Source organism: Acanthochromis polyacanthus, chromosome 20, assembly GCF_021347895.1.
Source record: "Acanthochromis polyacanthus isolate Apoly-LR-REF ecotype Palm Island chromosome 20, KAUST_Apoly_ChrSc, whole genome shotgun sequence".
NCBI lineage: Eukaryota > Metazoa > Chordata > Actinopteri > Pomacentridae > Acanthochromis > Acanthochromis polyacanthus.
The window spans coordinates 15,715,953-15,730,823 of record NC_067132.1 but is presented as its reverse complement, the minus strand read 5'-3'; the positions used below and the strand labels follow the sequence as shown (position 1 = coordinate 15,730,823).

The 14,871-nt window shown below is 42.5% G+C and overlaps 1 protein-coding gene across 1 annotated transcript in view; it reads right to left on the bottom strand.

Moving 5' to 3' along the window:
* Positions 1 to 14,018, bottom strand: part of cntnap2a (contactin associated protein 2a) — a 372,045-nt gene extending 358,027 nt beyond the window's left edge. Inside the window, exon 1 of the mRNA XM_051940310.1 lies at positions 13,361 to 14,018. Coding sequence (XP_051796270.1) covers positions 13,361 to 13,463 — 103 coding nt within the window. The 5' untranslated portion in view covers positions 13,464 to 14,018. The remainder of the gene's footprint in view (positions 1 to 13,360) is intronic.
* Positions 14,019 to 14,871: the final 853 nt, after the last annotated feature.

The following is a 14,871-nucleotide window of genomic DNA, read 5'->3' as shown; positions in this document are numbered from 1 at the left end:
CTGTTCTTCATGTATGCAGATTTATTCCAAGTGGTTTCATTTAGCTCAGCTCACGAAAGGCTTCCCTTTCCTGGACCCTTGCTCGTCTGAGCTGAACTCTATGTGGTGATTCTTGTTGATCTCTGTATTGAGTCTTGCTGCTGTTTCTCAACAGTCTTTCTTGATTTCATTTACAGTTATGCAGTCCAGTCTTCTGGTGGGTCAATTTTTGAACTTTTTGATAAAATACTCCACCCTGGAGGACGGTAGATTGAGTTTTTTCCTCAAACTGACAACTGCAGTGGTCTTTTGTGGTGCAAACAAATAACTAAGTTCATAGGTCTTTGCCATTTTTGCCACACAGTTCTGAGGTAATTGTTAATGGGTGTATAACGTTCACACAGTACACCTGTCCTAATGATTCACCCTGAACAACTACGCTTGTAGCTATTTGATTTTGATGTATACATTCCCCCAAGTCTGACAATCACAGCTTTTCTGCTAGGTTTTTTAGAGGTTCATGTTTGTGGTCTCTCCGGTGATTGTCTGATTTATTCAGTTTAGTAGAAAATGTTTGTTTATATTTGTGTTTCTCTCTAAACCAAATGCCAGTTGAGTTTCTATTTCAACCGATATTGTGAATTTCATGAAAATTTAACTCTCAAATTACCTTTGAGACCATTTTTTCTCTAGTTCCTCTGTGCGAGCATACCCTTAATAGCGTGGTTATGCAGTCTGCTGCTTTATTGTGTAATTTAGCGAGCTGATCTGTAACACCTCTCGCTGATTCCCTCAGATATATTTTACTTCTTCCTCAAGAAAACACCAAGCTAAATTTAAGACCCTGTCAAGTTTTTTTTTTTTCCAGTGAAATTCCAAGCAATACTGGCTTACTCTGTTTTCTTTTCTTTTGTTATCTAATTACTGAAAAGCTGACATGAAATTGGCATTAAAAAGCTCCACATGCATAGTGAGTCTGGAAACCACAATGAGCACAGGATCTGAGTCATGGCCACCAAATCAAGGCTTGCTAGAGTTGTGAAGTAAATTTTACCTTTTTGTCAGTGTTGTCTTGACCAGAGAGGTGAAATGTGCAAAGGGGGAAATGACGTAGGAAAGAGTAAGAAGCAACCTTACAGTCTGACATACAAAAGAGAGAAACGAGGGAAGAAAAAAGACAAGAGCACCGGCAAAGACAGATAGGAACCGAGGGAGAAAGAAGAAGACAAAGCAAGTCACACAGAAAGAAAAATATAGAAGAAGGCAGCTGAAAGAAAGGTATAAAGAGGAAGCAGTGACCCCTGTCTGACTAATCTTAGCTCACACTGTAACAGGACCTTGAACCAGAGCTAATGGACCACATTCACATCCACCCTCAGCCCGCTCTTTCTCTCCATCGTCTTCACACACAAAACTGTCTTTAAAATCACACAGAAATCCACATGACACACATAGTCACTTAGTCTGTGCCGCCGTAAAAGTGTGTGTTCATACAATGATGTGTGAAAGCGAAAGCACATGTTCTGCACAACAGACTCTGTAAAAACTGATTTTCTGCACATACATTGTCAGCACATACAAATGCAGGGCAACTGTAGAGTCTACAAGCATTCACTCACAAGTACAATCACGCATCCAAACATGCCTCACGCGCACGCGTATATACGCACAGCTGTGAGAATCCTGGTGTTTGAGGAGGTTGTTCAAAGACTGTAGTAGAGAGCAGCCCTGTCTGACATCCCAATTACTGTGCACATGCAGCAACACACAAACATCTATTTGCACAATGAAATCCATTTCCTCCCTCACACACGCACACACCTCCATTCAAGCACAACCAGGAAACACAATGAACACTGGTCCACTTACAGCACAGGCCAGTCGATCCAAACACTAACGCCGACACACACACACACACACACAGTGATCCATTTCCAGCTCAGCCCAGTCTACAGAGGCAGCGGGGTGATTTTAGCAGAAATACTGTTCTCATTAAACGTGGCAGACAACTCCTGTTTGCCTTCCCAGTTACATTTCTTCTCATCGTTATTTTCTCTTTCCTCTTTATTTCCGCAAACACTCATACATGTAGCACAGCGAGGCACACACTGGAGAAGTCTTGCACACAGCAGGACAGACACGCACACACACACACGTATACCGTAGCTCCGCTGTAACGAAATAGTGACACACGCACATACACACACACAGTAACACACAGGTTATGTTTTCCAAGTGCCTGGCTGGCCAGATTCCCATTCTGTCTATGAGCTTTTTCTCTGAGTCTAAAGAGAAAAAAGTGGAGTGTTTCTTCAATGGAAGTAGCCCAAAGATTAATTCACTTAATCTTGGCCTGTAAATGGGGTATTCAAGCGGCTTAAAAAACAAATTGAATGCAAAGGCTGAAAGTAATAACAACATTTGTCTTTGCCGCGGCACAATGCCCTTTTCCACAGCGCTCTTCCACATGAGCTGGTGGCTGGATATCCAGCATCCATTATGACAGAAGTAGACTCGTGCATATACACATGCATGGTCTGGCAGATGCATAAATTCACTCTCACACACCTACGCAGACTTTTTTGACCATGCTACCATCTCTATGGACTGCATAAGGTGACATAACACGGACACGATGACTCTCAAAATCGGTGAGCCGAATGTAACCGCATACGTGTGCACAAGTGGAACAGTTGAACAGATGTTGTGCTTTGGATTTTAATGTGTAATCCCCAGATTCATTATGTAGCCCATCAGTAACGTGCAGATCAAAGGGTTAATGTCGCAGAATATAGATCAGACTAAAAAGGGACCGACGAGCCGAGAGCAACAGTTTAACTCTGCGACTATATATTTATTCAAGAATAACCATGTCTGCTGCAAAATCACTGCCTAGCTCTGGACTAATGACCTGGTACGCTGATTATTTTACATGAGCAATAACTAATTAGTTAATGTAATTAACTCAAAGGCTCATTAAATCACTGTACTCGCTATGTAATGTGCTTTACTAAATAATGTATGTATGATTAATTAATGTTTCCCCATGCTATGTATTAGCAACTCCGTTAGATGATTTCCAATATCACAGCAAAGAAAGTGTCAATTTTTTCATCAGTTCCTCAGACTTTATTTGCTTTTTGTATTAAATCGGCAGTCATATTGAACTGCCTTACATGACAAGATGACGTATCTGTGGAGAACTGATTTTTATTACCATTTGCAATGACTTATCTATAGCGCTGCTCAATGCCAGATTAGCTCAAAGGTCAAAATACTAATCACAAAAATCATTACTCCCTCAGTACACGAGTTAATTACTAGTAGAACCTTGACTGTGGAGAAATCAGCTCGGATGGGAAGCAAACAAAAAGCATCAAAATAGCAAGTTTAAATATCAACCCCATTAATGATTAATGAGCTGTGTTTTAATACAGGTGAGAGGTAGATGGTGCAGTCTGTGCACTGAAGCTACAACATGCCCCTGTAATTAAAACATGCTGCGACTTTTTCAAAAAGCACTACACTTTTTTCCCCCCAAAATCAATAGCAATTAAAACAAACAGTAATGACTTAATGTCATTACGCTTCCACACAATACGGTGCCTCCAGTATTAGCATAGATTTTCACTCACCTGTTGCATGATCAAAAGTGCACATTTATTAGAACAACAGCAGTGGAGTTCATGGCTGCAGCTTGGCCAGTTAAATCCAAAATGACTGGGATGCCAATGAAGGATTGTGTTCGTATTACTGCACCAGCGACTCTTCCTTGGTTGCCGGGCACTAAACAGCCCATTACTCTGATGCTCTTCCTAGCATCGGATGTTGTAAAAGAGCATGGACAAGGGTTGTAGCGCTGCTGCAGCCTGTGTGTCTAAGCCTGTTTCCTGCTGCAGATAGGGGTGACTGTTGAGTTGTACTTCGTGCTGCTTTTGAAACTGCTGTTTTTGCACCACTTGATCCGGGTCAGTCCCACTTACAGAACAATGCTTTTAGCTGCCCTGGGATAGCTTGTTTATGGCATTTCCCCAAGATTAATCCAAGGCCAGTTGTTGGACCCTATCTACGTATTAGCTGACTCTTAGTGATTTAGCAGGGCCATTTAAGGCTTAAAGAAACAGGACTCCTGACTCTTGTTCGGTGCAATTTTGGTAAACGTCGAGGCCTTTTTCAAGCTCACAGCAAAATCAACCGGGAAAACAACAAGTAGTGGTTGAGAACTCAATATAGAGGGGCAGGCAAGTTTTCTGCAGGTACAACCGGCATCAAACTCAAGTTTTGTTCCACTCACTTTCGAGCAGTTAAGGAATTTCTCACTTCACTTCTTGAGTCAACACTCAATAATTTGCAACAACGCAGTGCAATAGGCATGTATCTCAGTGCAACAACACAGTAGCTATTATACTATGCTTACACTTTGTTTTCTTTGGAAAAACACATTTTACATTTGTGTTTATACTTTCAGGTCATTTTTTCTACTTATGTCTAACTATATATTTTTTAGTATGTATATTTCATGTGAGCAACTGTAGCGTAACCATTTTTAAAGTATTTCTTATTCCGACTTTATATGGAAAAGATTTAAAAATGAACAAACATGGGAATATATGAGGACTGCTTTCGTCTAATCAAAATCTAACCTGAAATCAGTCAAATTCATTTAAAAAAAAAGTAAAACGCCGCACCATCTGCTGTGATTGTTAGATGAGGTTCAAGGTTTCAAAGATTGGAGAGTCACACCATGATCTGCACTGGTGTACACGATCTGTAGCTGCACTCACATTATTCTCAGTGGATTTCTAAACTAAAATCTTCCACTGAAAGCTGAGCTCCCGAGTTTCCAGCTGGCTTTTCATGGCGAGCACTTTATGGCTCAGTAAAGTCTGGCTCCGAGTTACAGCACAGAATGTCGCGTTCTGTTATTCTGATCTCACACGGTTTTATTTGGTTTTGTTGTTAAGTTGTATCAGCTGTTTCTACTTTAGTTTTAATTTCTTTTTTGCGTTCTTCTGGCCTTCATACCATAGATGCTGTAAAAGGACGTTAAAATAAAGATGTGCAAAAAGATTAAGTGAGAAAGCTGTTATGAAGACTGTGTGATCGGCCAGGTTGTAGAAAAGCCAGGTATCACCAAAGGCAAGTGCCGTATTAGCTGACACAGCCTCGTCCATTCTCTGTCTAACGCAGTGGCTGCGCTTTGATGCGGCCGCAGATTATGATAACAATGGTAATATGGAACGACAAGGTGTCAGAGAAATTCTTCGCTCCCTGACCATCTTTCCTCGAGGTGTCTCTCCTCATCTTTGTCACTTTTCTGATAAATGTTCCCTCTTCTCTTGTCCTTCTCTCTTCATCGCTCTGCCTCGCCATCCCAGAGACCCTCGTCCAGTGAGGTGAAGAGATTCTGACGGGTTCTAATGAGAACACATTCCACCAGAATAACTTTCGGATCCTGCCCCATTTGCACATGCGAAGCGCAGTCAAGCATGAACGCACCAGTTTGTACCTACAGATGCAGAATTCCACAATTAACGCACTCCAGTCCCCCACTGTGGCTTTGATTTACACTGAAGTTTGTAACATTCAACAACCTGGACAGGCCTGTGTGTGCACGTCTGTCTGAGTAGAGCAGAGAACGACAGGGTAAAAGAGAGGTAGTGTGTGTGAGCTGCATGGTGTGGGAGTGTGAGTGTGTGTGTGCACGTTACGTCACTGACATTGTTAGGGGAATTATGCTGTGCGCCTTGTCAGTGAACATTTGTATCACTGTGGCCTTGCTCCCATGATGAAACATTGATAGCCTCGCAGTAGTATTCACATCCAAGAGAGAAATTTCAATTTTTTTAAGGAGACTGACACTGCAGTAAAAAACTGAAGGTGAATAGGGGAAAAAAAACAAGTTCCTGTGCCTTTTTTTTTTACTATGACAGGTTTGATTTGATCCGCTGTGTTAATAAGAAAATCAGCCAAGAGCTACTACAGAAGAATTTGAATATGGATGTTTGAACAATTAGTTACATTGTGAATAAACATGCAGTGGAGTACAAAAGCCTGAGACCCTGACATGTTCAGATGGTATATAAAATGAAGAAGATGTTGCACTATTTCTAGATCAGCTACCATACATGCATCCATTCATTATTGATAACACCGCTTAACCCTCATTAGGGTCACGGGGGGCTGGAGTCTATCCCAGCTGACTTACAGTGAAGGAAGGGCACACTCTGGACAGTCTATCACAGGGCTACATATAGAGACAAACAATCACACTCGCATTCACACCTACGGACAGTTCAGAATCACCAGTTAACCTCAGCATGTCTTTGGACTGTGGGAGGAAGCTGGAGTACCTGGAGAGAACATGCAAATTCCATGCAGTCAGATCTCAGGATGGCCAGGATGTGAACCGGAGATCTTCTAGCTGCAAGGTGAAAGTGCTAACCACAGAGCCACTGTGCACAGATCAGCTGCCAAATCAATGCAAATTTGTGACACTGACCGTTGGTCGTTGGTGCAAAAGTTCCAATTTCCTAAAGCCACATCCTTTCCATTGAAATACACGTATACATGGCACATTCTAGACTTGTTCAACTTGTAGCCATCATTCACATACGCTGAATATAAGCAATCAGGCGTAACATTAGGACCACCTGTCTAATATTGAGTTGGTCTCCTTTATGCTCCTAAAACTCCTCTGACCCAGTGGGGCATGGACAGAATTCACTGCCACTATCCTGGTGCCACAGGACATACCCAGAGGTCCTACCTAGATCAGACTTATCCTGACACATTCCACAGATGCTCAGTTCGATTTGGGTCTGGGGAGTGTGGAACCCAGGTGAACACCTTAGCTCTGTCATGTTCCCCGGACCAGTCCTGAGCAGTTTTTGTGGTGCGTCGGGGTGCATTGCCCTGGTGAGGGGTGTCAACCGGCATCAAGGACTGCTATTGCCATGGAGGGTGGGGTGGCGGGGGGTTAGGTGGATGGTGCATGTCAAACATCCACATGAATATCAGGATGCAAATTTTACCAGCATTAAGTTGCATTTTAACAAGATGATCAAGGTTATTCACTTCACCTGTCAGTGGTCATAATGTTGTGACAGATCAGTATATGTAAATATAAATAATGTAATGTTTACCAAGTACCACTGTGATAGTGGGAGACATGGCATCAGAACTAAGTGACAGCGTCATAAGTAAAGTTGTAATTCTCAGCAAATAGGGGCTTTCTCAGCGTCAAATCATGGCTAGACTGAAAGGTTCTATCGGGGCAGTGTGTGGCACTAAAACTGGATCCGTTGTATCCAAAGTTCAATCAGACAGACCAGAAGTGAGCACACCAACATGAAAAGCTTTGCTAACTGTGAGATGGAAAAACAACCCAATCACAGATACAGATGTTGATAAAGAATGCAAAACTCTAATTAACAAAAGTCCACTCAAGAGAAGGCTATCTGGCAGTGGTCGCAGGTGATAATTTCTGAATGGGGGGAGGCAAGCCATTGTGGTGGGCTAAGATTTAGCAGCATTTCACAGATGATGGAAACAAACAATGTTATGATGAGTCCAAGTTTGTGGCAGGAACAGAAGGGTTTCGGGGAGACTGACAGGAGAGAGAGAATGATGCCACAGAGTTTCCAACTCGCAGTGAGACTGGCTGTGGTTGCTGGAATATTCAAGCCTGAGGGTGTTCTGCCTATTGTGGAATCGGACACCTGCGACTCCACCTCGAAAAAGGTGCAGTAGCACTCCAGTGTCTGATTTGCATCACAGTGGAGAACCACAGAAGAATATTGACTGCTCACTGTCATGAACTTTCCTCCACTTGTCACCTGACCTCAGTCCCAATGAACATTTACAGCCAAGCATTTCTGAGATGACAAGAAACTCTTTGCAACATTGCCAAATCATGCTGGGAATCAGGTTTTACTGACTTGAGCAGTTGAAGTGTGAGCCATCATTAAAGTAGAAGGATGCCATCCATTTGCACTTTTGAGGGAAGTAACTTTTCATTCAAAATCTTATATTGATATTGCAATTTGTAATGAAAGATTTGTCAGACTTTTGTGCACAAATGATTTATGATGATAGTAGATACCTTCAAACAAATCCTAAAATGAATCATGCATTCAGGTAGCTTTTATGTAGCTCAGTCCTGTTTACTTTTTTATGAACTTTTGGATTTGATTGTGTTATGTTTTATCATTCTAATTTATTCTCTGGCTTTTATTGATGTACGCTTGCACTTGCTATATAAACTGCTCTGTACAAATAAAGTTATCACTATTGTTATTAGATTTTGAAATGTGCAAGACTGCAGGCCTTTTTTTAGTGAGCTTATGTCGTATTATTATCAACTGCTGCCACGCAAATTGTTAAGATATTCCTGTCAAGTCGACCTCATATCCATTTATTATAGACTGCCTTGCCACGAAAGCACTGTCATTACTTGAATTTTTAGTGGGATAAAATATTCATATGCTGACAGTGTAAGCAAAATTTAAGAGCCGTATGACACTGAAAGAGGAGAGTGTAGTGTGGTTGTGTCTGTTTGGCAGCGATCCATGTCAGCGGATGGACACAAACACACACACAGAGTAGGTTGCTGCTTTGAAAGTTTGCATAAGCATGCACAAGCATCACATTACTCTCCTGAAAAGTGGCCAGTACAGACGTTTTTTTATCATGCATATTTGTAATCAGGAGCGGAAAAAGTAGGAGACAGATTGTGAAGACAGAGGATGAAAAAGGCAAGGAAGAGGGAAAAAGTGATTATGACAAGATGATAAAACCAGCGAGAAGAGCTAAGAAGGGATCGACAGAATTAACGATACTTAGGAATGCAGAAAAGGGGGCAGGAGTTGTAAAAAATTGTAAGGAAATTATGTGAAAAAGAGTGAGGAATCTGTGAACTAAGGTGAGAAGGAGTAGGATGGATCACTGGGTGACTCACTGGGGTAGTTAGGGGTGAGGCAGCTGGAAAAGCAGAGCATGAGTTGTGTTTTAGCAGATTAAAAAAAAAAAAAAAACTGGGCCAGAAACGCAGGTGAAAGGATCAAGAAAAACCTAGAAGGAGAATGAATAAAAGAGGCTGAGGGAGATTTACTGAAAATAGAGGCACAATAGATAAAGAGGAAAAAAAAGCAAGAGGAAGCAGGCAATTTAGATAGAGCTGGGCAGACCGGAAGAGGTACATGGCAGTGCAATTAGCAAATAGACCTTGTTGCCTTGCTCTTCTCGATGCATGATTAATCTACCAATGTGGACACGCACACACATGCACCCAAAACACAGGCAGGTGCACAAAACACACAGGGGCCAAACATAGCTACGCACCAAGCATGGAGCTGCTCTAATCTGAGCCAAACCAGTCTGCTTCCTCCAGCCTTAATCCTATCATTATCACCTCCTAATGGGAGCCTTCTCAGACACAGACACACACAAAAACACAAAGACAAAGTCACAGGATTGGCAATGAGTTCACCTGTGTGCTGCTTAATTTGTTAACTTTTATAGGGAATCATTACGATCAATTTACGTCTTTCCAGCAGAGACAGGTGACATAATAGCAACATAATAAGTAATACTGCTTCCACATGTGCTGTTATTGAAGCAGGACTGTGACCACAACCCAGGTAATTATCTTGTTTTCTTTGGATCCGCCACACCTAGCAAATTCCTAAAATCTGCCACCTTGTTAGAGAAAAACACTGCTTCCTCTAGTCTGGCCACAGTTAAATACGATACAAATAATTACCAGTGTCTCCAATTCACATAAGAACATTTGTGTTGGCAACAGAGTGCACCTAAATGTCATTATTAGGTGTCAAACAGTTTAAAACGGATTATTTTGAAAGACAGGAGACCCTGACTTCTGGCCCTGGAGGTGAAACCAGACTGATGTCTATGTCAAATGACCTAGCAAGCTTAATGAGATGAGAAAAGGCTAATCTGATTCTATATCAGACAGGTTCCAGGGGCGTCCCGCCGAGCCTCCCACAGTGTCACTGGCATACTGACTTAAAGGCACATCCTTTACTTTCCACGCTGGCTCTGGGACCGTTAAAAAATTAAACCCTGTCCTTTACACAGCAAGCAATGAATAGCAACGATGCAAAGCTAAGCCAGAGAGTTCAGGGCTGATTAATGAAAAAAAATGCCATTGAATGTATTTTCTGTTAAATTAAGCTCTTCTCATATAAGAATTCTGTGCAGAAAATGCAGTGTGTCACACACTGTATGCACGGAAGAAGCATTCCTGAATGAAGAATTTTCTGCTTGAACCATCTTAATCTGAAAAATGTGTTGATTTGAATTGCAAATGGGAAAAAAAAGAAAATTAAAGTCCCAATGATTACGAAACATCATACTAGGTGGTGAGGGACCTCGCTTTGACACACTGCAACAACGACAAATTTACATACTGTACAGTGACAATTCATTAGAGGGTACAGCTGAAGCACAACAAGAACAAACACAACCCGCTTTTTCTTCAGCTGCATGCATCTGATGGCTGCGAATTTCTTACATATGTTTATGTTCGTTTAATTGTGTTGGAGCGCAATCGCCGTCTCCCTTCCTACCTTTCTGATCTCCTTTTCCATCCTGTAGTCTTTCCTCTCAGGACATTTGTGCTGGCAGCATGATGCAGCGTAGAGCTCCAGTCTGTCCCCAGATTTTAAAAGAAATCAGTCGTACTTGTTTCCTTTGTTGCAACCAAAAGAAACAAGTACAAGTTTTTGGCAATCAAATCCAGAACTTTCAACTTTTTACCTAAACTTTCAATTAGTCCCGATCCCTTTAGGCCTTGTATCATTATCCCCCTGACAGGGTGGTCTCAGTGAATCTATCCTGCCTTGTACTTAGAGTGTAATCTATGCTCTCTTACCGATTACAGAATCGTAAACTTTCTTAAAACCGCTGTTTCTCTCCAAGCTGTGCAGCAGATTTCTATTTTTCCTCCCTCTCTGCTCATTTCACTCCTCTTTGCTGAACCATCAGCCATCCAGGGACCGTTCTCTCTCTCCCCTGGCTGTCTGCGTCTCAGTCCAGATGTTTTGGATCTGGATCGACATCCTCCAGGAGACTCGACTTTTTCCTCTCCTAAGAGTGAAAGTCTGTAAATCTCTCCAGTCCGTTGGTTTGTTTCTCACTCATAGATGCTTGAGGTTTGTCTCTTGCTCGTTTGTTTGTGTGGTCTGTCCTCTTTCCAGGTCCTTGTGGTGGAGAGGAGGTTCTGTGGCTCAGGTTTTATGTGTTTAGTGACACCTGGAAGTTGCTGGGTGTCTTTCTGCATAATATTCTTCATGAAAATTTGTTTTTTGCTTGTTTTGGGGAGGATTTTCTTCTCTGAATCAAAGGTCTACATGAATTCAAATTGACTTGAATCGACTTAACATGAAGCTGACTGGCGGCTGGCTTCAGATCCCTCAACTACACGTAAACGCAAAAGGGCAAAACATATACAGAACATTCTCTTGACTGTTATCTCTCATTCCCAAGTGGCACACAGAAGTATTATTAGCCACACTCATAGAACTCTACAGTTAGCAAGTTAACCATCCCTTGACCTTTCCTTTCTGAATGTTTGCCACAGGAGAATGATTTTTTTTCCTTAGTCAGTGCCTCAGGATATTGTCAGGATGACACCGTCTGGTCCCCAGAGTGTTTTGCATGTATTTACAGAGAAGGGAAAAATGGGGAAGATGACGATTTAGATGATTCTTTATATAAAGGATAAGTTGTACATGGATGGCAGCTAATGCCATAGCTAATGCCATATGTTTATAGGATGATTGAATAACTTTATAGAGTCCTTTTCCTCATTTTTGCTCGGTTTAAAATATCTATCTGGCTCATAACTTGGTAAAGCAGCCTCAAATTTAATCGTTAACAGGAGACTGAACGTCGTCTTGCTCCATATACAAAGCCGCTGCCCTGGTCACACCTACTAACAGTAGGGAGCAAGAGGAGTTAGCATTTCCATAAAGGGATCAATAAAGTTTCATCAAGTGTTGCCACTGTGACACCTTATTCTCCGTGGGGTCATTCTTACTAACAGCAGCTTTGTGAGAGCAAAGCCAGTCTCCTCCAACTCTCCCCTCGTCTCTTTTGTCTGCTGCCAGACTCTCTGACGCACACACGGCGCGCACCCACGGCCCGCGGTGGTGTCTCCTCTCTGTTGTTGTCTGTCAGATGGGCTGATTAATGAGGCGCATCCCCGGACACATCCATCCAGGACCGGAGAAGCCCTGGCGATCACCGGGGGAATCAGTCACACCGAACCCCTCAGAGGATCGACTCAGTCACAGTCAGCAACACCGTAATGCCATTGGACCAAGCGTGAATAATCCCGGTAAAACACAGAACCAAACGGAACGGGTGCTTTTAAGGAGGGGTAGGACCAATAATATGGCAAGTTCTACCTTAAAAGTATCAGTTAGGAAAGGAGCAAAGTGCCAGAATAGCAATAAGTTCAAAAATGTCAAAGGTTGTGTAATGTCAGTAAGCAAACTAAATTAAAAATGCAGCTTTTCAGTTAAAAGGCACCAAAAGATCATCTGAAGTTTTCCAGAAATTAATCTATAAAGTGTAGGGCTTTAACCAAGCAAGACCAATCCAAAAGCAGACAAATCATCTAGGATATAAGTTTTCTTGAATAAATTGTTGAAAAGTAAAGTTAATTTAATAATGTCCAGGCATGTAATAGAGAAGAGTCTGAGCAAAAAACTCAAAATCCAAGTAAACTTCATAACGAACCTAAGTCAGGAACAATGGGCTTAAATTTTATCATCTTTAATCTGACAGTCAAATCTCAGCTTCCACAAAGTCCATCACACACGGAAGTCCCTCTAAAGATGGAGATCTAACAAAATCTCCATATTTGAATGCCTTTTGGGGCAAATATCCAGAAAACAAACCTAATGTCCAAATATAAAACCTCAATCTCCCCTAAAATGTGGATAAGTTGATTAAAGACTATAACATGTTTCCAAACTGTTCCTTTCTCACATGCACTTTGCCTGAGGACTGAGACTGCACACACGCCAAAAGGGAAACACAGCAAACCACAACTGACACACTGAAACATCATCCAGTAATCCCGTCCTTTCTGGAATCTCTTAAATCTCGTCACCAAAAATCCCATCGGTCATAAAATCCCGTGCGCAAAAATCAATAGAGCGGAGATCCTGAAGCGTTAACACGTGTAGGATGGGTCTGAACTACAGAACCCCGTTCCCTCATGCCTGTCCCCGGTGCAGCCTGGCACCAGCACCGTAAACAGACCTGGAGCAGAGCCTCCCACCCACCTCCAGTCTCACCCGACGAGCCCTGGGAAGCGGAAAAATGGAGAAATATCTAAAGAACAACTTACGGGTTGTTGGCAGAGCTCCTCGTGCACCATTGGCATGGCAGAAAATCCACAAAACGGCCGGCAATAACAACGTCAATCCCTGGGCAGGACGGTGCCGGTGCATCTTCTCTGGCTGGTGCGGGCGCAGGAGAACCGGGAGAGGGATCAGCTGAGTGACGGTAACGCCAGTTGGTCCGTCAGCCTCGCTTCGCAGTTGAGGACTGGCGGAGAGGAGTCTGGCTGAACGGACTCCCTCCCTTTCTCTCTCTCTTTCTCTCTCTCCCTCTCTCTCCCCCCTTCCTCTCTCTCTCTCAGTGTGTGTGCGTGTGTGTGTCCGTCGCTCTGTCTCTCCAATAAAGAGATGATGTAAGGATCGCTCCGATAAACAGGCTGGCCTGCGCTTGCAGAGGGAGCGCACTTATCTCCGCCGCTGAGCTATCCCGCCTCCTTATTTAGCGACTCGCGACTAAAATAAAAACCCACCAAGAAAAAAAAAACACAACAGCCGAGTTTCCAACCTGCACAGAAACAACTGGGTGCAGCGCAGAGTCCAGGCTCCAGCAGTTCAGGGAGGCATGACAGTGCGCATCTGAAATCCACTGAAGTGATTTCTGCTGTCCTGCGCTCCGATGCGCTGTCCGCGGTGCTGAACTTATCTCAGTCTTTCTGGCTCTCTCCCTTCCTCTCTCTCTCTCTCTCTCTCTCTCCCCAAACGTCTTTCCGTTTCTTATAGCCAGACAGTGCCCCCCTCCTTCTCTAGGTGGTGGTGGCATTATACTCGTGCATGCGTCTGCTCTCCTCACACCAAAAAGCTCCACCAAAAGTAAAAAAAAATAAAAATGACACATTCACTCTCAGCTTTGGTGTCCAACTTCGCTGTAAAACGCATTTTCTGTGTCAGAGCAGACACGTCCATTAATTGTCAAACAGTTCTAAAGATTTGTGATCTGTAGTTACCATTTCTAAATTAGTTAAAAGTAAAAGAGATAAATGAAGTGAATGGTTCAGTGCAAGGCTAATTAACTCAATTACATTGACCTAACTCAACCACAAGAACTAAAATTAAGGCCAGGAGTAAAAACCTGCCTAATCCTTAATAAACCTGCAATAATCAGTGAGCTGCCTCAAACCTAATCAGTCCCCTGACATCATGAGCTGTAATTGAGGCTCTGTGAAAACTGCTTTAAAAAATAATGGGGAAAAAAACAAACTGTTGAAATTGGTCAAAAGTAGTGGATAAACGACTACATCAAAAGACAGCATGAGCTCCAGTAAAAAGCAGCTAGACTTTTCTCATTGCTTCTTGAAGGTGTTTCACCTCTTGCACAGGAGACTTTGCCAGTTTGAAGTGAAGCAGTGTCTCAGATGAGAGGTGAGATGTGTTCAAGAACCAGACAGAAAAGTCCAGTTGCTTTTAGCCTAAGCTCTTAAGATCACCAGGATGACTGAGAATCTATGCAGACATCGACTACCATCATTCAATGCTTTTGATTTACTTGTGTTATTTTCTTTACGTAGGTTAATACTGAAGA